This window comes from Fusarium pseudograminearum, chromosome 4, assembly GCF_000303195.2.
Source record: "Fusarium pseudograminearum CS3096 chromosome 4, whole genome shotgun sequence".
NCBI lineage: Eukaryota > Fungi > Ascomycota > Sordariomycetes > Hypocreales > Nectriaceae > Fusarium > Fusarium pseudograminearum.
The window spans coordinates 4,867,767-4,893,654 of NC_031954.1; the positions used below are offsets into that span (position 1 = coordinate 4,867,767).

At 48.1% G+C, this 25,888-nt stretch overlaps 11 protein-coding genes across 11 annotated transcripts, besides 1 other annotated feature; 5 read left to right on the forward strand and 6 right to left on the reverse strand.

Annotated features, from left to right (window-relative positions):
* Positions 1–150: 150 nt before the first annotated feature.
* Positions 151–2,228, reverse strand: FPSE_11033 (uncharacterized protein; the record flags this gene model as incomplete). The annotated part of the gene is made up of 5 exons (XM_009264150.1): positions 151–611; positions 1,048–1,070; positions 1,138–1,598; positions 1,729–1,882; positions 2,200–2,228. 5 exons carry the CDS (start codon positions 2,226–2,228, stop codon positions 151–153), a joined length of 1,128 nt encoding a protein of 375 aa, XP_009262425.1.
* A 487-nt stretch (positions 2,229–2,715) lies between these two features.
* On the forward strand, positions 2,716–3,976 carry FPSE_11034 (uncharacterized protein; the record flags this gene model as incomplete). The annotated part of the gene is made up of 2 exons (XM_009264151.1): positions 2,716–3,361; positions 3,408–3,976. The coding sequence occupies 2 exons, from the start codon at positions 2,716–2,718 to the stop codon at positions 3,974–3,976; spliced, it is 1,215 nt and encodes a 404-aa protein (XP_009262426.1).
* Positions 3,977–6,022: 2,046 nt separating this feature from the next.
* FPSE_11035 (uncharacterized protein) lies at positions 6,023–7,731 on the forward strand (the record flags this gene model as incomplete). Its single annotated transcript, XM_009264152.1, has 2 exons — positions 6,023–7,555; positions 7,603–7,731. 2 exons carry the CDS (start codon positions 6,023–6,025, stop codon positions 7,729–7,731), a joined length of 1,662 nt encoding a protein of 553 aa, XP_009262427.1.
* Positions 7,732–7,859: 128 nt separating this feature from the next.
* On the reverse strand, positions 7,860–8,934 carry FPSE_11036 (uncharacterized protein; the record flags this gene model as incomplete). The annotated part of the gene is made up of 3 exons (XM_009264153.1): positions 7,860–8,283; positions 8,332–8,854; positions 8,907–8,934. 3 exons carry the CDS (start codon positions 8,932–8,934, stop codon positions 7,860–7,862), a joined length of 975 nt encoding a protein of 324 aa, XP_009262428.1.
* Positions 8,935–9,986: 1,052 nt separating this feature from the next.
* FPSE_11037 (uncharacterized protein) lies at positions 9,987–11,663 on the forward strand (the record flags this gene model as incomplete). Its single annotated transcript, XM_009264154.1, has 1 exon — positions 9,987–11,663. The coding sequence occupies one exon, from the start codon at positions 9,987–9,989 to the stop codon at positions 11,661–11,663; it is 1,677 nt and encodes a 558-aa protein (XP_009262429.1).
* Positions 11,664–11,755: 92 nt separating this feature from the next.
* Positions 11,756–12,583, reverse strand: FPSE_11038 (uncharacterized protein; the record flags this gene model as incomplete). Its single annotated transcript, XM_009264155.1, has 1 exon — positions 11,756–12,583. One exon carries the CDS (start codon positions 12,581–12,583, stop codon positions 11,756–11,758), a length of 828 nt encoding a protein of 275 aa, XP_009262430.1.
* Positions 12,584–13,679: 1,096 nt separating this feature from the next.
* Positions 13,680–13,713: a microsatellite.
* A 577-nt stretch (positions 13,714–14,290) lies between these two features.
* On the forward strand, positions 14,291–17,211 carry FPSE_11039 (uncharacterized protein; the record flags this gene model as incomplete). The annotated part of the gene is made up of 3 exons (XM_009264156.1): positions 14,291–14,827; positions 14,884–17,154; positions 17,203–17,211. 3 exons carry the CDS (start codon positions 14,291–14,293, stop codon positions 17,209–17,211), a joined length of 2,817 nt encoding a protein of 938 aa, XP_009262431.1.
* A 338-nt stretch (positions 17,212–17,549) lies between these two features.
* FPSE_11040 (uncharacterized protein) lies at positions 17,550–18,589 on the reverse strand (the record flags this gene model as incomplete). The annotated part of the gene is made up of 2 exons (XM_009264157.1): positions 17,550–17,900; positions 17,951–18,589. The coding sequence occupies 2 exons, from the start codon at positions 18,587–18,589 to the stop codon at positions 17,550–17,552; spliced, it is 990 nt and encodes a 329-aa protein (XP_009262432.1).
* Positions 18,590–19,346: 757 nt separating this feature from the next.
* FPSE_11041 (uncharacterized protein) lies at positions 19,347–20,306 on the forward strand (the record flags this gene model as incomplete). Its single annotated transcript, XM_009264158.1, has 1 exon — positions 19,347–20,306. The coding sequence occupies one exon, from the start codon at positions 19,347–19,349 to the stop codon at positions 20,304–20,306; it is 960 nt and encodes a 319-aa protein (XP_009262433.1).
* Positions 20,307–20,395: 89 nt separating this feature from the next.
* FPSE_11042 (uncharacterized protein) lies at positions 20,396–21,919 on the reverse strand (the record flags this gene model as incomplete). Its single annotated transcript, XM_009264159.1, has 3 exons — positions 20,396–20,708; positions 20,759–21,354; positions 21,407–21,919. The coding sequence occupies 3 exons, from the start codon at positions 21,917–21,919 to the stop codon at positions 20,396–20,398; spliced, it is 1,422 nt and encodes a 473-aa protein (XP_009262434.1).
* A 1,213-nt stretch (positions 21,920–23,132) lies between these two features.
* Positions 23,133–24,507, reverse strand: FPSE_11043 (uncharacterized protein; the record flags this gene model as incomplete). The annotated part of the gene is made up of 4 exons (XM_009264160.1): positions 23,133–23,310; positions 23,361–23,529; positions 23,583–24,390; positions 24,451–24,507. The coding sequence occupies 4 exons, from the start codon at positions 24,505–24,507 to the stop codon at positions 23,133–23,135; spliced, it is 1,212 nt and encodes a 403-aa protein (XP_009262435.1).
* Between the last annotated feature and the right edge of the window lie 1,381 nt (positions 24,508–25,888).

A 25,888-nucleotide genomic window follows, 5' to 3' on the forward strand; every position in this document is an offset into this window, starting at 1 on the left:
AATAGCCTAAAGAGCATAGTCTAAGTAGCATAAGCTGCCCTACTAATTTCGTCTCTTATGCCTCCAGCGGCCAATTTTTCTGATACCCTGAGGCCCAGTACTGTAGCAGGCCAAACTCAGGCCGCTTAGTCATATCGATACGCAGGGCTTTCAGGCTCTACGGCGGCTGGGCTCTGTATCCGTAGGTCCCATTGGGATACAGTGTGGAAGTACGTCGTGGCAGAAGTCGTCAAAAGACCAAGGCTTATTAGAGAGCATCTCGCCAGCACCTCTAAACACCCACATGTCTGCACCGAGGTTCATACCAACGTTGAGGCTCACCATCACATGCGTTGTGTCAAATAATGGCCCTCGAAGGCTTTCCAGCCTTTCGCGTTGGTCCTTTGACAGATATAGCAGCAGTCCATCCATAGAGCCATGTGAATCTTTGACTGCGGCTGCAGAACAGTTGTTTCGGATGGCCCAACGCGAGTAGCCGTGAACTCTGGATGGTGCTATGATCCTAGTGACAATGTGGGTGTTGTTCGAATCCCCGGTTAGAATATGGGCAAGCAAAGGCAAGGCTCTGAGGGTGCCGTAGGCGAAGAAAGGATATGATTCTTCATCCATTGCTGAGAAGGGTGTCAGTAGCTGTATAGAATACCAAAGCTGGGAGTCACAATACTTGCCTGTTTTGACTTGAATAGTTGGAAATTCGTAGTTGACTTGCTTATGGGTAGATTGTAAACTATAAATAACCTGTTGTTAAATCAACATGTGTTGTGGTTTGAAGGAGAGAGACCTGGGCAGGTTTGCTGACAGCTTGTATTTTGGTCGGAGTTTTTTTGGTTGTGCTGAAGGAAGGAGCAGTTGCAGCTTGGTGGCCGTTTGGCAGGTCTCACAGCTTTTATGCTCTCCCTTGGCCTTCCGTCAGTAAAAATTCAGTATTAGGTTTTGCAATTCACGCGTCGCCACCAGAAAATAGAATATTTACTCGAATTTCCGAGTCAACGAGTATTAACTTTGTAAAATAAAACTCAAAATAACCCAATCTCCGTATCAACATACTTCTGTATACACGAGTTCTCGACCTATTGATGAGTTGTGGATATATTGACGAGGCAAAAGCAGTCAGTCACTATATCCTGAAGAAATTACTTTTCGACAGAGCGCCTTGTGATAGGATTAGGAACACCACTGCTAGCCCCAGAATGCATGTGAAGAGTACCGCCATCTGGAAGGTTCCATGTATCAGTAAAGCTGCCAGTTGTACAGAAAGAGTGACTCGCCTTGGCGTTTCCATCCCACCACTCAGCAGCTTCAGGCTTCCAAGGCCCATGCTCAGCAGCAGCCCATATCAAAATCGTGAGGCCAACAACCATGCACAAGACAGCCAATACCAGAAATGCAAGACTAAACTCCCACGCGTAAACGTGCAACCAACTGGGCAGAGCTTTATTGTCGGATCGTCGTCTTCTGCCCAGACTGTGTCGTATCTTCTCAAGACCGTCAGGATGTGCTGATAGTCGATGCAGTCTCATACTCTGGACGCCGGCAGTGACGACCGAAAATAGGGCAAGAACAAGGCCGCTGTACAAGAGTCCACGTACTAGCCATGGCTTGGAGTTTCCGTTGGGGAGAACATCTGGTCACGAACTCGTGGAGCTGAGGCAGCTTGCGAGAAGAGCGCCCTTTCCTCAGAAGAAAGTTTGTTTAGCCAGAGATAAGAAGGACGTGTTCAAAACATACAAGTGTTCCGACAAAGTTTAGCTCCTCTAATTTATGGTTCCGCCAGTTTTTGGTCATTTCGTCTTTGAGCTCTTTATCATCTTCGTTGAGCATCCGTATGATGGTATCGCAACCCGTTGAGGTGCCCTCGAAGAAGTTGTAGTTTTTCATTTTTCTATTATTGTTGTAACAATTTCAACATTTCGTAATTGGATCAAAGTTGCAAATATGCAACAAGTTGAATAAAGAACAAAGTTAAGAAAGCAAAAGCGAGGAGACCATCGAAATATGTAACAAGAATTCTTTGCCACAGACTACGACGTATTAACCCTATGAACTCAATTGAAGGCAGCTTGATAGAATAAAAGACTATCAAATACTACGTTGTGTTTCTTACTAGCCACTGAGAGCCACTGCAAGCGTCGATTCTCCCCGCAGTTGCAGGCTTTCCTTGAAACAAGCCACCATCTACTCTCAAGCCCAGCCACGTACGTAGCATTTCTGAATGCAAGGTCAGTCATATTTGCAATAAAATCCCCTTCAGCAAGGCATCGGCCCATCGGACCTGGAGCATCAATATCGTAACCTTCCCCTCATCAGAGAGTGATCACTTGAACGTTCAGCCTCGTACCGACACAACCGATCATCCTGCAATGCAACGGCATATGCAATACATTGCATCATACATGCACAATGAGCTCTCCATGGGATCTTGGCCCTACCATCTTGGCGGGTACCCCTCTTCATAATCTCACTCTTATGAGAATCCTTCGGGAATACGGAAAAAGGCCAATGGATACGGTTAACCATCTTACTCTTAGCATCGGCCATCTGCTCTCTTTCTGGACCCCGCCCCACGATATATAATGAATGGCCCCGCATTGTTTAAAGAAGGGCCCCTCAATTCGAGATTACTCGTGCTGACATCTTGAAAAGGGTGTTTATATCTCAAACATCGTCAACGACTTCCTTTGAATATCATCTCGTACCCAAAGAAATATCATCAATATGGCTCCTCTACAGCCTTTCCGCGCCGAGCACATGGGCTCTCTGCTTAGACCCCAAGCTCTCCTCGATGTGAGAGAGCAGATCCGTGAAAAGGGTCTCTCCCCAGAGAATGCAGGTCTCGAAACTGTCGAGAATGAAGCTGTCAAGGACGTTGTCAAAATGCAGCAGGAACTTGGCTTCAAGGCTGTCACTAGCGGCGAGTTTACCAGGACTCGATTCTGGGGACTCATGTGGGATGAGTTCGAGGGCAGCACTCAGCTTCAAGATGCCGAGGCCAGTCTTTTCCGTCTGTACCATCCCGACGTGGTGAGCCTGATCGAGAAGGATCGCCAGGTCATGCCCGGCGACTCTGTCATTGCTGGAAGCAAGCTCTCCCACAACCCTGACAAGTCTGTCTCCAACTTGCACGAGTTGAAGCTTGTGCAGAAGTTTGTGCCAAAGGAGCAATGGGGCTCCATCAAGCTCACCATGATCACTCCTGCTTGGTTCCACATGCGTTACAAGCAGGGCAAGGCTTATGCTCCTGAGGCGTACAAGAATGATGAAGAGTACTTTGCCGACGTTGCCAAGGTTTATCAGGCCGAGCTTGATATGCTGTACAAGGCTGGTCTGCGAAACGTTCAGTTCGATGACCCTGGAATGGCTTGTAAGTTGACCTAGCCAATGACTGAACATACCACTAACGAAAACAGACTTTTGCAGTCAAAAGTTCCGCGATGGCTGGGCTGCTGACTCTGACAACATCGGCACCGTTGATGATCTCCTAGACGCTTATATCAAGCTCTACAACGACAGCCTGTCCAAGATCCCCTCAGACATGCACACTGGTATCCATCTCTGCCGTGGCAACTTCATTGGCGGCCGTCACTTTGCCGAGGGCAAATACGACATCATTGCTGAGAAGCTGTTCCGTGACTTGAACGTCAACACCTTTTACCTGGAATACGACACCGAGCGCTCTGGCGGTTTTGAGCCTCTGGAATTCCTCCCCAAGAACAAGAGTGTCGTTGTCGGTGTTATCAGCACCAAGTTGCCTCAGCTTGAGGATAAGGAGGAGATGAAGAAGAGAGTTTTGAGTGCGGCCGATTGGGTCGCCAAGGGTAGTGGTGAGAGTCAAAAGGAGGCTCTGCAGAGGGTCGCTGTCAGTCCCCAATGTGGATTCAGTACGCATGAAAGTGGATATCCCCTCAACCTTGACGAGGAAAAGAAGAAGTTGGCGTTAGTCAGGGAGATTGCTGATGAGATCTGGGGCGAGGCCTGAGTGATAATTGACTTGGATATCAATACAAGTGTAATAATGCAATAAATTTACTGATTGTATCAACTAAGTCTGAAATTCCTGTTTGTGACTGATAAAGAAGGTGGAAGGATTTTTACCTGTAACTGAGAATAGCACGGGTACATATACCCCGTTGCTCTGCTCGATCTCCATCAAAAATCACCAGCTACAGCCGGCTTCAGCCGTCTCATCTTCCGTAGTATAGTGGTCAGTATGCAAGCTTGTCACGCTTGAGACCCGGGTTCAATTCCCGGCGGGAGAGACCGCCACCTGTGATACACAGGCGAATCATTTTTTGCATATTTGTGCACTTTCTTTTGCGTTTGCGCGCCCTGTACATCTCATATTGATTGTGCTTGGCTCTTGTGGTTGATCCAGACCAGTGGAGCCTGAGCTGGAATCTCGTGTGGAAAAAGGGATATGGCCTTCTGACACTCAAGACTGCACTGCATGTTTGCAAAATTGCCATTCAAGTTGTACCAACCACCAAAAAAGTACTGCATGTGTGAGCTGCAAAGCGAAGGAAAAAAGTCAACATTAGAAATTACAACACTCTCAAATTACTGTATGTGTAGTGTTGTCTTGACAAAATGTTACCCAGTCTGTGGATTTGCTTTCTCTTTTGTAAAGCCCCTCGCCCAAAATGCAGGACAATACCCTGTACTCATTCTTTGCGTATTGTTATTGAACCCCGCAACCTGGCATAGTTGACCTTGGGCAAACAATGAATTGAATGCTTGAAATACCCATTGGAAGAAATCTTGTCTGTCATGCTCCAATGTCCTCTTGACCTGTTCCTTCCTCTGTTGCCAAAAAAAAATAAGGTTTTACACGTGCCTTCAGCGTGCCGTTCCCGCCCGAGCCACGTGATTGAAACTCCAGCGATTCAACACCACAGAATATCATCACAACAGAGCGAAAAAGAGATATCAATTGCAAAAGATACTGCGCGCTTCAAGGCGCTTGTTAATGCGTAATCTGGGAATCGAACCCAGGGCTCCCCGAGGCTACTCGAGTTCCTTGAAGAAACCCGGATGGCAACGGAGAATTTTACCACTAAACCAATTACGCGGTTGCTGGTTGTTGAAATCCAGCTCCCCTTTTGAGATTCATGGAGCTTTTGTGGGCAAGCTGGCATCAACTCGGTTGCATCCGGCATGGATCAATTTAGTCATTTTTCACATTCCACTTTCAGCTTACTGCAGCAGCAGGGCAAGATGCATTCGGTGCGGTCTGCTGATTGTTTCGTGGGGGTCACTTGGCCTCGAGCCACTCAATATCAGATCCCAGGAGCAGCAGGGCAAGTCTACTGTCGTCTAAGCTTTAGGACACAAAAATAAATAACCTAAGAAATCTGGCCTAAGTAGCATAAACTGTTTGACTAATTTCGTATCATGCTCCGGCGGCCAACCTTGAGGCTAGACAAGCCAACTTGATCAGATTGCATCTCATTCGATAGAAGTGATGTGATTGATGTTTTATCGATCATTTCCCTGTAGAGAAGGTGCCACAAACTAAATTTCCGGACTTTCGTGGTGGCTTCCAACGGATGCGGGGAGTCGGATGACGGGGTTGGTGTGGGTGAAATACCCAGTGATCAACAGTTGGGATATGGGTATCATCACTCTTGTTTATTTACGCACATATTGATACATTCCTCTGTACATACCCACTTGATATGTTTCCTCATAACTATAAAGCTGTGCTCTTTACTGAGCAAAAGTATGTCCCTCAAAGCAAAATCTTTGCTTGCCAACCCTGGTCCATGACACAACTAGTGACGCCATAAAGCGGGATGGATCATCACTAGGATCCATGTAAGACAGTCTACCCAATCAATGCTGCCCAAGCGTGGGATTGTGCCATCGACCCTACCAACCTTTGCAACGCGGGGAGTTGAACAGATCCTACAGTTGCCCTGTTACTCTCTCACAACATCGTCTCACTATCATACACAATCAAGCCACTGACGAATCAGTCCCTTTTCCTTTTTTTTTTTCGTGTACATAAAGGGTTCTGTCCGCCCCCATGCAGGACGCTTCGAGTTCCGAGACACACGGTCTCTTAATCTCAAACTCATCACCATACGACAAGTGGTCCAGGACGAGCATGACTACCACTCCAGACAAGGAATCCAAAGCCAGAAAGGCCTATGGCGCAATTGACCACAATGTCGATGCAAGGAGAAACAGTCTTGTGGACGCAGCAGAAGATGAGGCGATCATCCCTAAAGGCGCACTCGATCCCGTCTACGAGGCCAAAGCACGCATCCTCAACCGTGCTGTGAGTGAGATAGGAATGGGAAGATATCAATGGGAATTGTTCATTGTGATAGGATTTGGTTGGGCGAGCGATAATCTCTGGCCGATCGTTACCTCTCTCATCTTGACGCCCGTGGCGAATGAGTTTGGCGTAAGCAACCCGCCATTTCTTCCCCTTGCGCAGAACATTGGTCTGTTGGCTGGTGCCATGTTTTGGGGCTTCGGCTGTGATGTTTTTGGCCGCAAATGGGCTTTCAACATCACTCTAGGTTTAACGGCTGTTTGGGGCTTGATATCAGCCAGCGCCCCCAACTTTGCTGCCATCGCCATCTTTGACGCCCTCTGGTCTTTCGGCGTTGGAGGTAACTTACCTGTGGACTCGGCCATCTTCCTCGAGTTTCTACCTGCTTCGCATCAATATCTTCTCACCATTCTTTCGATCGACTGGGCTATCGCTCAGGTAATCGGCACTCTGATCGCGTGGCCCCTTTTGGGAAACTATACATGCCAGCAAGACACCGTATGTCGACGCAAGGACAACATGGGATGGCGCTACTTTACAATCACAATTGGTGGCCTGACCCTCCTCATGTTTCTTGCCCGCTTTTTACTATTCAAGATTTACGAGTCACCAAAGTACCTCATGAGCAAGGGGAGAGACGAAGAGGCAGTCAAAGTTATGCACACAATTGCAAAAAAGAACGGAAAAACGTCTACGCTCACTCTTGAGGATCTCAAAGCTTGTGAACCAGAGGGATACGTCGCTCAGACGGATGCAAGCGCAGCATTGAAGCGATATCTCGAAAAGGTCGACATGTCTCATATCAAAGCTCTCTTCGCAACAAGGAAACTCGGTCTCAGTACCGGACTCATTATGTCCGTATGGGCTCTTATTGGTCTTGGATATCCTCTCTACAACGCCTTCATCCCGTACATCCAAGCAACCAAGGGAGCTGACTTTGGGGATGGAAGCACATATATCACCTACCGAAACAGTCTAATCATTGCTGTTCTCGGTGTGCCAGGTGCTTTGCTAGGAGGATGGCTTGTTGAACTACCTAAACTGGGACGAAAGGGAACACTGTCAGCTAGCACTGTTCTCACTGGTGTCTTCCTCTACTGTTCAACAACTGCCACGACCAGTGGCGCTTTACTCGGTTGGCAGTGCGCTTTCAACTTTTTTAGCAACATCATGTACGCTGTTCTCTACTCTTTCACGCCAGAGTTGTTTCCTACACCTCATCGTGGAACAGGCAATGCCTTGTGTGCGTCTTGCAATCGAATCTTTGGCATCATGGCTGTAAGTATTTCAAATTTTTCACTGTCCACTTTTACTAATATGGATAGCCTATTATTGCGATCTTTGCAAACCTGGAGACATCCGCTCCTGTATATACGAGCGGTGCTCTTTTTATAGCCGCCGGACTCCTCGTGTTACTTATGCCATTCGAGTCCAGAGGCAAAGCCGCCCTTTGAGTTCACAACCATGCGATACCCGTGTTGATATAAACGATTTAATGACTCGGCATAAAATGCCGTACGATTAGCCACTGGATACTGAAGTTAATTTATGGATACTATATACCGACCGATACAGTCAAAGATTATTTCTCGTCCTTTGCATCCCGATCTTTGACCAATTCTGTTTCAAAAGGCAGTCCAGCCTCTTTTCGTAGTATTCCGTACATGGAAGATGAATCAAGCGGTCGTTGTTCAGAATCGGAGAACGCCTTTGCATCCTTCAAATGCTTGATAGCAACTTCTGCCACTTCCAATTTCGTTCCAGACTGTTCTGCAAGGGCAATTCCATGACCCACGTCTTTGATTGCTAAGTTTAGATCAGACCAAGGCCTATCACCTCTCGCTGGCATGTATGCTCCGGTTGTCAAACGTTGAGACATTGAGAATGGCAGAGGTCCATATTGTTGCTCGATCAATGCTTCCAGGTTCCCACTGCCCAGGCCGGACTTTTCGGCTAGGACGTGTGCTTCGGCGATGATTTCCATGAAGCCAGCCGTTATGAAGTTTCTACTCCAGTTGTTAGATGAGATTATTGTAAGAGAAGTTGTCACTTACCCTGCCGTCTTCATCTTACCAGACGCTCTGATATCCTCACCGACCCTGATAACAGCTCTTCCCATAACCCCTTCAACATATGGAGTGATTTTATCAACAGCACCACTTGGCCCAGCAATGATCCACAAGAGCTTTCCCTGTGCAGCAACAGGACTTGCTCCGAAGACTGGCGAAGCGATGAACTGGCCCCCTTTCTCTTGGATCCTGGTCTCTGCCTTTGCGGAAGAGTCTGGATGAACAGTTGATGTGTCAACTATGAGTTTACCAGCGAGCTTTCCTGAGGCTTCTGAGTCAAGAACAGCATTTAGAGTTGAGTCGAGGGCAGAGTCGTCGCTTAAAGACATGAAGATAATATCCGAGTTATCGACAAGGTCTCTAGCTGATGATGCGGGCTGAGCACCAATACCTTTCAGAGAATCACCACGAGAGATGGTGCGATTGAAATAAAGCAGATTTGGAGCCCCTGTTGAACTCAGATGTTTCTGAAGGTTTGTCGCCATGGGGAGACCCATTGAGCCAAGGCCTGTGATACGCAATTAGTTGTGACTATCTATCATTACGATGGGTGAGCGTACCGATCCAGCCAATTTTAGGAGATGCCATCTCGGTATACAATCAATGTGCCTTGGTTGTTTGGTTTAAGTGGTCGGCGAATACTGTGGTGATGATATGCTTGGTATCATTTATAAGCTGTGACTCAAGACTCGGCTAAGAACCCCGCAACTTCGGATATGTCGCCGAGACTGTGAAGCACATCTCGGTCACCGAAGACCGTGATAGAGTATTATATTTAGTCACTTGTCATTTTACCACGATCTCCTTCTAGTAGACAAAGATAAATATGTGATGATTTGAAATCAGTATAGAATGCATTCCCATTCTCATCCATTAGAAGTAGAGATGGCATAGCGTGTGTCGTAACAATACGTTTTAAAGACTGGATCATGCAGCCAGCCTTGGGCTTGAGTGTAGGTAAGAGATTGCCGGATTACGTTTTTCTTGTCTATTTCGTTATCGGGGATGTCTATAATACTAGTTATTGGTCCTAGTGGATTTGGTTATCAGAATAATTTACTGAGTACAGTTGCGATCTTGTTGATATCATGGCCAAAGCTAAGTAGACTGGAAATGGAATAGCAGGATAAACAGTTGTTAGTTCAAAGACTGCAAGGTTTATCACATGGCAAGTCAATATTAGACTCCAGAAATCGCAATATATCATCAAATACCACGTGCCAAACACTGATGTACTTGCAAGAAGGTCCAGCCGATACAGACGTTGCACCAACGTAGAGTTCTTTAATTCCGATTGGCTGGCTTGACATATATCTAACCCAAATAGAGCACGACCTGGGAGGCCAAAGGGGCCGGGAATAGAAGAAAGGTTAGCCTTTAAGTTTTGGGGTACAGAAATATGCAGCGTAAAAGGTCTGGTACAGGATGACCTATTAATTTCGTCCCTTATTTCTCAAATTGCCTCTGGCGGGAATAACCTCGTCTAGTCAAAATTTGATGGGCTCATCCCCCGCTTTTATTTTCACACTTCAACCAACATTCATACTCGCCTTTACCTTCCTTATGCTTGCCAGCACTCTTCGAGATACCCTAGCAGTCCAATCGTATCAGTCTTAAATCCCAGTCTCACTACCTCTATAATGCCCAGGCGAAGACCCCCTGGTAACCCTAAGCCTGTACAGCGTCGTACGCGTTCAGGATGCCAGACATGCCGTACCCGTAAGGTGAAATGCGACGAAGCGAAGCCAGCATGTCGAAATTGCATCACAAGGGGTGTGGAGTGCAATAATTCCATTCAATTAAAATGGGAGTCCGAGTTTGCAGCGCGTGGTGCGTCGTTCGGCAGAGAGGGTGTTTGGGCAAAAGAGGATAGACCAAGACAGCGAAACCCTGTTGCTCACTCGCCTACGCTTTTGGTTCTGCCTTCAATTGAACCGAGGCACTTTATCAATACTTATCATAGCGACTTTACGGGAAACCCAAATCTGGAAAAGAGTCTTGTTAGAGAGGCTATGCAGCTTAGGGAGGAGGCTGCATGTGGTGGATCAACTGCTCTTACTCATCGATCTCCATCAGCTTCGCCGAGTCTAAAACCATCCATATCTTCTTTTCCTACCCTAAACACACATCAACGAAACCTTTTTGAATACTATCTCCTCCGACTGTGTCCTCTCACAACACCATCTTCACAACTTTCCTCTCCGTTTGCGAGTTTGGTTGCTCCTCTGTTCACAAATTCTGGTCAAGACCTTCTCGTCCAATCCGTTCTGGCATTTGCTGCTCGTCACAGAAGTATCAAAGATCCGTCATGGGAACGATCAGCTATGAGGATGAAAGGCAACGCGCTTACTGGCCTTCTTAAAAAGGTTCGATCTCCTGATGTCACTGCAGACATCATCCTTGATCCACAAGTCCCGGCAATCATGATGTTCCTCTGTCTGTACGAAATCATTGACAACGGGGACTACCGCTGGGTGTTTCACCTCCGAGCGAGTCAGAACTTTATGAGAAAACGACGGCAGCTTGCGCTTCCTTCCAGTGATAACACCGGGTTTGGAAGTCTTGCCGTCTTCGCGGAGCGGTATTTTGCCTTCCAGGATGTCATCAGCCGAACTGCTTGCGGAAACCCTCCCATTTTCGGGTTGGAGTATTGGCAAAGACCTGACCACAGAGAAGATATTGACGCCTGGATGGGATGCAGTCCAGCGATGGCTTCTGTCATCTTTAAGATTACCGACCTTGCTCGAACAAGGAACAAAGATCAGAGTAGCCAGAAGGAATATCATCTTCAAGTTGAGGATCTCGAAAAGGAACTTGCGTCGGTCAGCTCCAACATTACTGCTGCCGAGACCATGGACGAAAATGTCCGACGAAGCGTCGATCTGAAAAAGACTTCAGTGCAACTTTATTTCCACTGTCTTCTCAGGGACGGAGATCCCTCAACGCCACAAGTCGCGCGCCTTGTCACGGAGGTCTTACAGTCTATCCACAGCCTCATACAACGTGGCAGCGCAGCAGGACTATCGTTTCCGTTATTCGTTGCGGCCGTGCAGCTGGATCCGCTACGAGATGACGAGACATTCTTCCATGAAATTCTGGGAACATATCTATCTGGAAGACAGATGGTTTTGGAGGTTCTGGATGCCATGGTCGATTCGTCGTTAGCGAATATTGAGCGGACAAAGGCTGTCATTCTCAAGGTCTGGAGGATGAGGGACTTGCATACTCAGAGCGAGTCTCCTTCTGTGGGTATGGGGGATGTTACTGATTGGAGTTATTTTGTATCTCCGTTCACTCAGAACTTGAACTTGGCGTAGATAGAAGTGGCCAAAGGTTGTATGTGGCGACACATCACCGCGATGATTATATCACCACCATATTAATGAACAATGATTTATTACTCTCAACTTTACCGCAACAGGAAACCAGGGAACACGGTATCATCAGGGTCGATGAAGAAGCTCATCCGCCCAACCAGATTAGCTGTCCCTCTAACACGCGGTATACAAGCGGGGAATTCCACAGGACTCGCTTCTTCGGAGACGATATCTGCTTCGAACAGCGTATCAATTATAGACCGGTGCAAAAGTTTGCCATTCCCGGCACTCAGCCTCCCCTCTGCAAGAAGAACCGCAATTCTTGAAGCTGTGCCAGAACCACAGGGCGAGCGGTCAATCTGGCCATCTGCAAAAACGGTAACATTTCTTTGTCGGAGCTCTCCAGAGTCTCCAGATCCTTCTTCGATGTAGAACATCACACCGTACAAGTCGTAGTCCCCGTAGTGTGCTCTTGTACCAAGCGCTGCTTTGATCTCTCTCCCAATTTTGATGAAGTCAATGTGCTGGCTCGGTGACACAGACAGGCCCAATTGAGCAGCGTTTATGTGAGCGTAAACAGCCCCTCCAAAAGCCAAGTTGACCTGCACATCGATATTCCTTGAAGGAACTGTAACGGAAAGGTCCTTGGCGATCTGATAGCTTTTGACGTTGATAAAGTCGCCATAAACTGGTCTTCCGTTCACGATAGTCATCTTAGCCACTACCCGACCGGACGGGACATCGATTACAACATCAACGTTCCCATTTTCCGGCACTTCAACCAATTTCTTAGCGACAGCCCAGTACCCTAGTGCTATGGTTCCATGCCCGCACGCAGTAGAAAAGCCATCTTTGTGCCAGAACAGGACTCCAAAGTGAGCGCCAGCGTCATCGGGCGGCGTAATAAAGCCGCCATACATGTCTGGGTGACCGCGCGGCTCATGGCATAACGATTGACGGAGCTGGTCAAGAGGGTGATTGGGAGTGTTGATTATATTGAGGCGACATTCCTTGACTGTTGCAGCGGCTGGAAGATGGTCGTTGGGGAGGGTTTGGACGATGCGGAATGGTTCGCCGGCTTGAGAAGTCAATTGATGTTACTAAGTGAGTGAGTGAGCGAGTTTACCTGTGTGCCAGTCTTCTGTATCAATCCAAAATGACATGATGGCGATAGTTAATGCTGTATGCAAATTGACTCGACTCGACTCGATTGACTCTTGTGCCTGCTTTATGCAACCCGGTCGGAAGCCGAGGCCGATGCGGAGCATGGTCTTTGCCCTCCGGACCGGTCAATCAGGCACATGGACATTTTGCTTCTTCTGAGGATCGGTTATGATTTCCGTACAATTACCCCTGACTTTTGAAGAAACTAATCAGAAAGCCCCCAAGAGAGTCAAGCTTTTATCCTCCGGCAGTTGAATCATGACGGTCGCGTGTAACAGGGCACAATCGATGTTCCACGGCGAGACAAACACACAGAGCGAGTGACAGATAGATCGGTGCGACGCGCGTTCTTTTTGTGGTACGACGGACAGATCATAAAATAGTGACAGTGACAGTGGCAGTGACATTCTTGCATTTTTGACAGAATTATTTGTTTACAGTACTTGAGTACTTGTTTGGTTATTCATTAGTTGTGGCGCTTCTCGCAAGGGTAGACCTCCATGACAGAGACAAAGAAAAGCCAAGCCCCTACAAGGGACCGGCCAAGACCAAAATTGGCAACACCAAATAAATGAACAGGCCAGTTCATCTTAGCTCCTCACAGCAGTAGCTTTTAATTCTGATCTGTGATATCTGAGGGTATTCTCCCTATCGATACCCTGTTCTCGCCCTTTTTAGTAGCGGGGCAGTTGGAGGTTATCTACATCAAGGGTCGTCGTTTTTTTTAACGTTATTGCAAACGATAAAGTCTATCCAGAAATGAGTTTTAGCCATCTTGGCCAAGACAACGGCTAATGACAACCGTAAAAGCTCGTTTTTATTTATCTTGGAACGCAATGCAAGGCATGGCATGGGTAGAGAAGGGAAGAGAAGGGAAGAGGAGGGATGGCCTGGGGCTGATACTCCTTCATCGCTCTCCCTTGCCTTGTCTCATTTAGCCACCAGCCAACCGCCTATGCCAATTTCTTTGTGCAATGGTTTATAGTAACCAGTCGACTTTTTATTGTCACCAAGAACGGGCTAATGCTTTCCCTCAAATGTTTGCTTCCTTGGACGAATTGGGTGTTGAATAGTTAGCTCTGAATAGCAGTATCACGTTAAGCTTCAAGTCAGGTGCGACTCGACTGCATCGTTCCTTCCGCCCCCGTCCGTCGCCTTTCTCGGCCTGTGGAAGGAGACACCGGTATAACATGTCAACCCTCTCTGGTCTTTTTGTTTTTCGCTCCACGTCTTGGTGCATGCCATCCTGTCGGCTCCCTTTAATTGACCCAGACATTTTGCACCTGTTTCATTGCTTCTTCTTGTTCCGCCCCTCCACAGATAACTCACTACGAGCTTCTCATTCGACAACCTACGAGCCCTCCATATTATGCATAGCTTCAACTCTCCTTTGACCGTGTTTTAGGCGTGTCTAGGGCGTAGACAGTCCGAGTCCATACCAGATGTCCTATCTTCATACCAAGATGCCCCAACGGTCTCAGACCTTCAAGCAAGGGACACGACCCCCTATGCGCCACCTTATTCACCCTTCTCAGGCCTCGGCGAACCTGTCCAAAGCAAAACGCACCTTTCGTTTCTGGACTTCTCCAATCATTCAAAAGTTTCGTCGACTTCCCGTCTTGGCTGCGAATTCGCTCTCTCAGAAGAGCATCATCAAATCTTTTATCATGGCGGAACCGTCCTTCATGGCCCTCGTCGGCCGCATCCTACCTATCGCCTTTTGCGTTTTACTATTTTTTGCCATCACCGTTCACCAAGTCTATCCATCCGATGATCCATATCGCTGCAGGGCTCTCCTGGGAGAGAGCAAACGAAATGGAAGCTGGCTTCATACACCAGACGTGACGGGTGCGAGGAAGCCGTTCAGCAATTGGCAGCCCGATGGGTGTATGCTCCACCACTACAACGCGGCAGAGATTAAAGAATGCATGGGTGATCGTCATGCTGTCTTTTCGGGAGACTCTACAACAAGGCAGATCTTCTGGGGGATGGCCCGACTGGTACGTTTATTGTGTGTCGCTGTGCTTGACATCCTGTCACTGACCGATTGCTGTAGTTAAATCGCAAAGCAGCAAACAAGGGGCGTCATGAACTTAGCCCTCACAGAAGTTACAACACCACCTTTGCAGGTGTCCGATTGATCCATATCTGGAACCCATACTGGAATACTGTTAGGCACAAAAAGTATCCTCTGAGACCCCAGCTCGAGTTGATGAGCGACAACAAGCATGACCCCTCCAGTGAAGAGAAGGAGTCTGGGCAGCCTGGCCTCATCATGCTTGGTGCCGGAGCCTGGTATGCTGGCAACTATTACGCCAATGAGTCCGAGGTGCAATTCGAAAAGGCCTTGGACAACATCACGCAGATTCTCCAACTTGGCGACCTACCCACGTTCGGTACAGCACAGATGGATCCTATCGAGGGCATTGGCAACGAAGTTTTTATCGCTCCCGTTGCGCCTCCATTCTATGCTCAGATGCCCGCTGCACGAACCGGTCCCAAGGGTGTTCACCGTGGAGAGGTCGAAGCCATCGATGCTTACACTTATTCGCAAGAGAAGGATCACAACCTTCGACTGTTACGTGCATTTCCACAGCTGTCCCATCACCAACCTGAGGCTATTGTCGACAAGACCGGGACCGGCTTTCATGTTATTGACTCCGTCGCCGAGATCAAAGCAAACATCCTGCTCAACCTGCGATGTAACGCGAAAATGGACCGAAGGTCTGGCTACCCCTACACTCGAACATGCTGCACTGACTACGGTGGTCGGTCATGGGTACAGATTGTAATCCTTGCCATCATCGCCATGTACTCCATTGCCTGCGTTTTCTTCGAGGGATTTACCTTTGTCTCGTCGCTGACCGTCAAGGGCGTTGACATGAAGGTTGGCATTTTCGCAGTCGCTCTCATTTATTGCTATGCCGCCGACCGTACCCATCTGTTCTCCAAGGGCATGAAGGAATTCGTCTCGAATGAATTCTACCTTCTCAGTGGCATCTGCGCCATTTTTGGCGGACTCACCATTCGCAAGGTCCAGTTCCGCGCGCCTCGACCGCCTCCTGCCATAGTCGCGACTGAGCCCGAGTCGGAACCAACGCCTGCACCCGTGACGCCTGTGGTTCAAGACGCAGGTATTCTAGCACGCGACCAGACTGAAGAATGGAAAGGATGGATGCAGGCTGCTATTCTTGTTTACCATTGGACCGGGGCTTCTACCAGTCTCCCCATTTATATCTTCATTCGATTGCTTGTTGCTGCGTACCTCTTCCAGACTGGCTACGGTCATACCATCTACTTCCTGTCCAAGAAGGACTTTTCATTCCGTCGCATCGCAAGCGTTTTACTCCGTCTGAACATACTCAGCTGCGCACTCCCATATGTCATGGGAACCGATTACATGTTCTACTACTTCGCACCTCTAGTCAGCTTCTGGTTCTTGGTTGTCTATGCCACCATGGCTGTCTGTTCCAGCTTCAATGATAGCTTCAAAGTTGTGGGTATCAAGATCTTGGCATCCTTTATCTTTTTCACACTGGTGCTCAACGTCACCCCTCTCATGAAATGGCTGTTTGCCATTCTTGAGCTTGTCTTCCGCATCAAGTGGGACCTCAACGAGTGGGAGTTCAGAGTCACCCTCGATGGAGCCATTGTTTTTGTTGGAATGCTTGCTGGTGTTGTGCACCAGCGAGTCGAGCGTGATGCATTTTGGTATACCAACTACAAGTTTGCCGCCATCCCATCCCTGATTGCTGTTTTTGGCTTTGGGTACTTCTGCAGCTCCATGGAAACCAAGGCCATCTACGTCTTATTGCATCCTGTTATTTCCATCTTTCCTGTCCTCGGCTTCATCGGCCTTCGAAACGCCATTACCCCCTTCCGTAACCGCTACTCTACAGCCGCAGCCTGGCTTGGAAAGTGCTCCCTTGAGACCTTTATCCTGCAGTTCCATGTCTTCCTTGCTGGAGATACGAGGGGTGTTCTCCTGTTGGATATCTTCAAGGGAGATGGCAGCCTAATCAACGACCGTTGGAGAGCTCTGGCGGTTATCGTGCCCGTCTTCCTTTGGATCAGTCACTTGGTTGCCGAAGCATCAGGCCAGATTGTGAAACTCATTATGGGCGAGTCCAAGCCAAAGCCGACTTTCCAGGATATTGAAGAAGATGATGATGAGAATCAACTTAAGATTGTTGAGCCAGTGTGGGAGAGCATGCCCATGCTTAACAATGTGCACTTGGATCGTGCCAAAGACTTTTGTAAAACCGTTAGCGCTGGACTCCACGTGCGTGTCGGTGCCATTCTGGGAGTGATGTGGCTCCTGAACTGGGTAAGTTAATTTTGTGGCCAAGAACATTGCCTGTCTGACATTCCCTAGTTGTATTAAAGTCTTGCGCGGCCTTCCAGGCTTCGTATGAGGCATGGATTTGGTTTACCCACCCGATAGGTATTATAGAATGGTGGCTTCAGCATAGTTACATCGGATCGTGGATGGTTCGTTGGTCTGGCGTTATTGACTATTGTAGATTTGAACATGGATATCGAGCAACTTAAGTTCTTGTTATCTTGTGACCGCCGATGCGGCTTTAACATCAAGAAGGGTGTTCAGTGTTTGTCCATCTGAGAATAAGAAAAGAAATACAGACACATCGGATGTACAGGCATCATTTTTCTAACTCATTGCCATGAAGCTCCTTGCTCGCCTCTAACACAGTTCGATGATTACTACTCCAAAGCAGTCTCTTCCTTCTTTATACCAGCCCAGTCCCAACAAGCTTTCCACAAGATGTCTCTCTTTTCAGCATCCATGCAGATCGCATCCTCTTTCTCCCGTCTCGCGCCCATAAAATATCCCTTTTCTCCCTGATACTCGTCTCCGACAGCCAACTCGACTAGTTCTCGTCCTGATTGCGCGGAAGATCGTAACTCATCGGTGAAGTATTTCGTGATGGGTAGTAAGAGAACAATCAAGCTGAATGCGAAGCGGATGATGGGTTTCTGAATCTTGTGTGCGCGGGAGTCGACCATACCACCCGGGTCCATTGCTGTTGCTGTAATTCCAGACAGCTTGGGATTCTGGTTATCCGAGTTAGCACTTGATATACAGTCGTATGGGGTGATAGTACCTTTGCAAGCTTTGCGTTGAGGTCATGCATAAACATGATATTCGCCAACTTACTCATCCCGTACCTATGAAAGCCATGGTCATAGTCTTTCCCGACCGTGTCCTTCTTTGGCTTCACAAGCGTTTCCACATCCTCAGGAATACCAACCCGCATACTGAACAGCGGATGCGGCCGATCCGTATAATGCGTGTTCGAACCAAGCATGACGATCCTGCCATCTTGAGACATTGAACCAACAAGTTTGAGAACAAGGAGGTAATGACTCAGATGATTCACCTGAAACGTCCTCTCAAACCCGTCCTCCGTGTACACTTGTTCTTTGAGGGACATTGTGAAGGCATTGCAGACAATGGCTTTTATAGCTGGTATTTCACCCCTTTCCACACGCTTTGCTGTTTTCTCTACGAAAGTGCGGACTTTTGATAGGGAGGACAGATCTAGTGGTTCGATGGAGGCTCGAGATGATGTTGAGATTATCTCGTTGAGGCGTGCTGTGTTGGGATCGCTGGGGGACGCGTCGCGGACTGTTGCGAGAAGAGTGAGGTGTGGGTAGTGGGTTATGAGATGAGAGACGAATGATAAAGCGCAAGAACCATTTGCGCCTGTTATTATAACTGTTCCTGTTTCTGAAGGTGGCATTGTGATGGTTGGTGGTCCTGGGTGGAAGTGTTTTCTTGTGAGAGATGATGTTTGTGATTGATATCTAAGAATTGTACAAAATATCGAATCTTTTTTCCCGTATTCAAAGTTCATTCTTCCTTATATATACCATATTTTTTCTTATACGATATCCCAGTAGTACTGCTGTTTCAAGAGGTGATGTCCTACAGCGGAGTCCTCGGAGTTCCGGGCCGGACCGGAGTTCCGCAACTCCTGGGAACTCCTGATTAGAGCCCCCTGTTACTTTCATTTACACATATTAAACAAAGATCTATAGAATCTCTCATCCTTTGGGGAACCTTTGCTACTCTCTGTCTTACTAATTATACAGGTCTTTCTATAGGTAGGTATGTAAGCATGTACTATCTAACAAACCAAGCAAGTAGCGATGAGTAAGAACAACTCAAAACCGTTGGACGTCTATCAACTTCAACCATGAGTATATCACCTCTTCTAGACTAATAGGATATCTAGACTTGACTGCCTTCTTAAGTGCCAGTGTCTGTTTGCCCTTTTCCGAACCCATTGCCGACATAGTCAAGATGAACAATCTTGATTTGTCATCCTCTCCACTGCTGGGCGGGCCGCGGTCCATACCCGATCACTAAATCAAGTTTGAAGTTGTCAAGTCAATGCATCATTACTCGTTTAAATATCGTACTATATAACACTAAGTAGACCACTATAAATATAGCAAATAACTTAGGACTCAGATGAACATCCAAGGGCTGTAATCATGATGGAAAGAATCAAGTACAGCGAGTCTCAGCTCGAGACTTACTACAACCGCATCAACTTTCAAGATTCGGATCGAAAATTCACAATTGGCAATCTTTCAACTGAAGCTCAAATCGATTTCCTGTTCTCCCTGACGAAACGACAACTCCTCACTGTTCCCTTTGAGAATCTCACGTTGCACTACTCATGGCATCGTACAGTTGATGTCAACGCAGATCATCTCTTCACCAAGATCGTCACCGAGAGACGGGGAGGGTACTGCATGGAAAACAACAGTTTCTTCCACGCGGTTCTCGTATCATTGGGGTTCGAGGTGTATATGGTTGCTGCAAGGGTCTTTAGTCCTGATGCGAAGAAGTACGGCGGTATAACGCATTGTCTCAACGTCGTCGCCATCGGAGACAAGTCGTATGCTGTCGATGTTGGATTTGGAGGCCGTACGCCAACTATCCCTATGGAAATCCTAGATGGGAAGGTTTTCCAGAGGACAGACTCGGGCCAGATGAGGCTCCGACACGACACGATTCCAGAGTACCTGACCAAACAAAAAGTGTGGATTTACGAATTTCGCTCAAATGAAAGTGGCGAATGGATTCCTCAGTGGTGTTTCATAGATCACGAAGTCGTCCCCGATGATATCCGCGTCATGAACATGGCGCCTTCGAAAAGCCCTTCTAGTTTCTTCACTTTCAAAGTCATCGCCGTGCAGGTTGTTTCTGAAAAGGAAGACTTTTCGGAAATGGAGACGAGAGATTTGAAGAATGTCGGCGGTAATATCGATGGAAGCGTGTTCATTGATGGGAATGTTATGAAGTATAGAAAGGCGGGTGTTGTCAAGATGGAAAAGACTTTTGAGACCGAGGATGAGCGGTTGGAGGCGTTGAAGAAGTATTTTGGTATTGAGTTGACTGAGGAAAACAAGAGGGCTATCAGAGGAACGGCTAGTGCTATACCGTAGATGTTTCACATGAAATATTAAATAAAAGGTCGAGTATCATCAGGGAGAATGGCAGAACGTCCCAGTCCCACGTCGCAAACATAAATGGCTTATTGAAAGTCGACGTTGTCCAAAATTTCCCACGCAGTGGAAGGGCTCATCATAAAGTCATCAACTTGACAAAGCCCCTCCTTGAATATTCTCTTGCGATTGACCTGCTCAATTGCCTTGCCATCCAGCTCGCGGGCCATGGCAAGCATAGCACCGTACGGTTCATTCGGCAAATGACGACTCATCTCTTGAAACACCATGAAGCAGTTGTCGAGAAGCTGACGATCATTTGTGGTGAAGGCATGGTCTGGATGTTCGATCAGGTTGACGATGAGGAGAATCAGACATGAAAACGAGCCACAGTTGTGGAGCCTGTCATATTATTGTGAGCATAGATTTTGATGGGGGCTGGATAAACTTACCACAGGATGTATTCAGTTGGTCTTTTCTTCAAAAGCAACTCCAAACACACTCGGCCATACCCAACGCATTCATCCCATCCAGACGGCAAGGGGGGAATGTCGCCTCTTCTCACCTCCGCATCAATATCATTACTCATGTCGATAACCGCCGGAGATAGATACAGTCTCACTCTGTTGACCCATGCGTCCTCAAACGTGAATATCGAGTGTATCTTGATCCGACACTCAGCATGATGAAACCAAAGATTCATCATCAAATCTGTCGCTGCTGGGGAAAGCCTCTCACGAATGCCCTCTGCGGTGTGCAGTTCTACAGGGATTTCTTGGACCCATTCCGCTAACATTTCTTCTATACGGAGTATCATGTTGTACTTCTGATCTTGTGTAAGAGTTGTGGATTTCTGGCTGTATAGCAGATCATAGACTTTGCCTTGAATATAAGCGAACTGTGCTTTGGCACGGAGGTAGTTGAACCGGACGCTGTCGGTAGAAGATGTCATGACTCCGAGGTTGTTCTCAAGGTAGGATTCTGGGAGGTCCATATCTGTATCGGGATCAAGATGTGAATATGGACATTGAGATCGCTGTGAGATTTGCTGGGGATAATTAGTAGACTTCAGTACAAGGAGGTCGCAAAGATATACTTACCCTATCATATATATATGATAACCAGAATAGATGTGTTCTATGATCTTTCTCGGCATTTGTCAATCCTTCTAGAGCCTCTTTTGAATTCAGGCGGAGACTTTGGGCAAGCTTCACTACACTACCGGTCAAGACGATAGCGAGTTGAAAGTCTGAAGAACCAAGAAACAGTATCACGACGCCGAGAAGCACCTGCAACCCCATCAGATCTTTCCCCTGGACCATCAACTCGGACATGACAGATCGGACATTCTGAAGGCACCTGTTAAGTGCTGCATCATTGGAACTTCGACCTTCAAGGACGCGATAGTTGATAGCCAGGACAACATTTATCGCAGCCCATGAGACGATAGACCGTTTCGTTGTCTGAGCAAAGAAGTCCAGGAGGATACGCATAAAAACTGTCTCTTCGAAGAGTGGGATAATTGAATTGTAGTTCCGGAAGTAATTGTCTACCAGAGGGAGGACTTCTGATAGAGGTGCGAGTTCCAGTTGGTTTGACGTTGGGGGTGTCATCGTAGGCGAAATGGAGATTGCATGGGACGCGGAAAGACAGCCTGCGTTATCATGAGGTGTCCGGCTAGGCGAGATTCCCCAACTGTCAAATGAATTGGAAAGTGCGACATTGTTTATGCTGGTATCGTGTTGAGGTTGGGCGACTGCATTGCCAGCGAGTACAGTGAGTAAAGACTCGATGGTGGCTAAGCGCTCTTCCAGCACAGCTATACGATCAGGTCTTGAACAATTAGGATGATAAGATACCAACAGGATTCAATATCCTTACTGAGTTTCTGATTCACGCGGTCTCGTTTTGCGTTTACTCGTCACAGTTGTCTTGCAAGTCACGGCATAAAGCGTACAATTGGAGCACGTTGGTTTGCGGGCGTCGCATTTCGCTTTTCTCGCAACGCAGTAATCGCAAGCTAAGATATATCACAGCATCAGCATTATTCACCATCCCAATGCATTAATTCATGCTCACCTTTTCGTCTGCTTGAAACTTGCTCCATAGCGACAAAGATAAGAGCAGGGCCATGTTCCTGATAGAAGGGGCAAGCTGCAGGCAGTAGCGGGGGGTTATCTGCTGTCGGATAGCGGTGTTGGCGGAAAACCCGCTGAAACCCGCTGAAACTCCGCTATTGGGGAGACCCATGCTCGAAGGATTTAGGGTATGCAATATCACGGCGGTTGTCGATAGCCGCATCCCTGAATATCATTTCTTATCGTGTCAATCCATGATGATTGTCTGATGCGACCGAGATAAACATGTGAAAGCATGTGCAATTGGTAAATGTCGAGAATCCTTCAAGCTTGATGTTCTGCATGTTGGTTGTGATGGTACTGTACCAAGGTAGTCTGGGCTTGTCAATTCAACACTGTCAATTGGCATCCCATTACGGTTAGTCCCCGCGGAACATCGTTTCAACGCCCCGGGCGGTGGCAAAGCGGGGATGGTGATCCCTCCACCGCTTCAAGTCCAGCTTCAAGTCCAGCTTCAAGTCAGCTTCAAGTCAAGGGCTTCACAATGCAGAACCAATGCCAAGTAAAGTCAGAAACGACAAACTCCATTTTTTATTTGCGCCCCAGGCGACAGAGATTCTCTAGTTCTATCGCGCGTCTATGCGGATATCTAATCTATCGTTTATGTGTCTATCACATCTCAATTCGCGAATGTGTATTCTATCGTCTCATAACATAGCATCGCTTCCATCGAGTCCCATCCGGGGATCTACTCCTTGGCCCAGCGCATGGCACCAGGGACGGCGGGGTCGTGCTCGACGTACTTGAGGCTGCCAAAGATGGTCCAGAGCTGACCAAGGAAGCTGCGGTCGTCGTGGCAGTAGTGGTCGCCGATGATGGGCTTGATGGCCTCGGTGGCCTCGTCAGCCTTGTAGAAGGGGATCTTACTGCGATGGGGTCAGCCGTGAAACGATCAATTTGGATCAAGTCAACTTACGGGAACAGATGGTGAATGACGTGCTTCTCAATGATGCCGTGGAAAAGGTGCTTGCCGATGAAGCCAAACTCGCGGTCAACAGTAGCGAGAGCACCCTTGACGTAGGTCCAGCCCTCGGCGGTGTAGTGGGGGAGCTCGGTGTGGTGGTGGTGGAGGTAGGTGATGGCGACTAATATTCCGTTAGTGACAATTGCGCGATTCAGTTTCTCAGCAAAAACTTACCGAGCCAGTGGTGGACCCAGAGGTAGGGGACGAGGTAGAGGTAGAGAACGGTGGAAACGCCGACCTCCTTGGAAGCAAAGTACAGAGCAGTTCCAGTGAGAGCGAGACCAATGTCGGAGATGAGGATGAAAGGAGCCTCGGCAGGGCGGAAGACAGCGCTGGTGGGCTCGAAGTGGCTGACGCGGAACCAGCTGGCCAAACCGCTCTTGGGCTCCCACTGCTTGCTACCCTTGCCAGAGCTGGCGTTGAAGAAGGTGTACACCTGCCATCCGAAGAGCTGGTGGAAGATGAGCTTGACGGCCTGGGCAATAGGGGTGTCCTCAATCAGCTCAGCGACGTCCATGCCGGCAATGCGGAAGGACAGAGAGGGCTTGGGCGAAGTGCGGGGGACAAAGGCCATGTCGAGATCCATGTGGCCGGTGAAGCGGTGGTGACGGTGGTGAGAGTACTTCCAGCTGAAGTAGGGGACCATGAGGAAGGAGTGGAGGAACCAGCCGGTCACGTTGTTGAGCTTGCTGTGGGTAGAGAAGGCACCGTGGCCGCACTCATGACCGAGAATCCAGATTCCGGTGCAGAAGAGACCCTGGAGGAAGCCGTAGGCCATCCAGGCGGCGACGCGGAGGTACTGGTCCTCAATGCCGGGGATGTAGGTGAGGGCGGCCCAGACGAGGGAGCCGACCATGGCGAAGTCGCGGACGACATAGTAGTAGGAGGTGATGAGCGAGGGCTGGAAGCAGTGGGCGGGGATGGCATCCTTGATGGTCTTGATGTCGGGGAATTGAGGCTGAGAAGTGGCCTCGAGAGTGACCTGAGAAGACACGATGTTAGAGTCGTCGAAAAAAGGTATGAGCTGATTGGCAAGACTTACCTTGGGCAGGTCCTTCTCGACCACAACAGTGGTGGCAGTTCGCTGTCTGGTGGCCATTGTGGCTAGCGATTGGGGAGATTTGCAGAGTATACGACGAAACTCAGCAGAGGAGGGGGAGGGGAGGAGAGGAGATAGAGTTGTAAAGAAGAAAAGGAAGAGAGGACGGACGGACGAAGAAAAGAAGAAAAATCTCGGAACCCTTTTGCGCTCCCCAACAAAGATCTAAATATTTCGCTACCGGCTACTGTACTACTCTCGATACAAACCCTCTTACCACTCGGTCTCAGGATAACCCCCTCGATCTTGACCTAATGCAGCGATAGCATGGCGACACGCATACGAAAAAAGAGCGGATGTGGGTTCTGCTCTGTGTTTTTTTTTTTGCGTCTTGTTCTCGAAGGCCAGCAGCCAGCAGCGGTCGACGTCTGTCTGGTGCTAGGTAAAAAGGGGACCCTTCCAGGAGGAAGAGATTAGGGGTCCAGACTCCATAGGGAAACCCCTGGCAGGCCAATAAGGTGTGGCTCGGAGGAGCACGATGTGCGGGAGATCATGGAGACTGCGAGAAGAGACGTGTTGTTCTAACGGATGTGGAGCCCTGAAACCCATTAAAAAGAGCAGAGAGCTCTAGCTTGGGTCCTCGTTTGAGTTGGAGGCAAATAACATTAACCGAGGGTAGCAAGGGGACCTTGTAGGTTTGGGTTTTTTTGTTGAGGAAACGCTGTTTTGCGGTGAGATGGGACAAACGACGGGCAGGCATTGTCTTGTCGCCTCTTTTTTGCGTTGGCTGTCGTATCGTTTCCTTTCCGTGACAATGATAATAATTCTCCTTTTCCCCCCTACACTCTGTGCAACGCCTCCTTGTTCTTGATCTATGACCAAGACTGTGAGGCAGTGACATTTCACAAAGTGTGTGCCTGAAGAGTGGACCTGCAAGTCTCAGATAAGGTCTAAGAATTATGTGAGTGGCTTCGTGGCTTGCAGTCACGTTATTTGTGAGCCTCTCAAGTCTCCAAAGTCTATGAATCGTACGTTTTGCTTTTATTGGGCTGCTTATTCTTTTTTTAAAAATTTGCAAGAATTATCGATGTGTTTGTTTCTCAACGTGTCTGAAAGAAAGAGTGGAGCGGTCTAGAGATTGACAAGCCCAGATCTTGTCAGATTACTGGTTGTTGTCTAGTCTACACACTCTAAGGTTGGCAACTAACTTTAGCCTACGGGCAGAGAGTCGACCGGGACCATGATTTGGTACCCGTAAGATTTCCCCCGAATTCAATGGAGAAAAGGAGGAGAGATAACACAGATTAGCTTATCTTTTGAAAGAGGACAAGAGGCCAAGCTTTTGTTCCCTACAGATCCAGAGTCAAAGCGTGGCCGATTATTTGGAGCCCATTTTGTTTCATCAACACTCATGATCAGATTGTTAATTGTTCAAACTTAA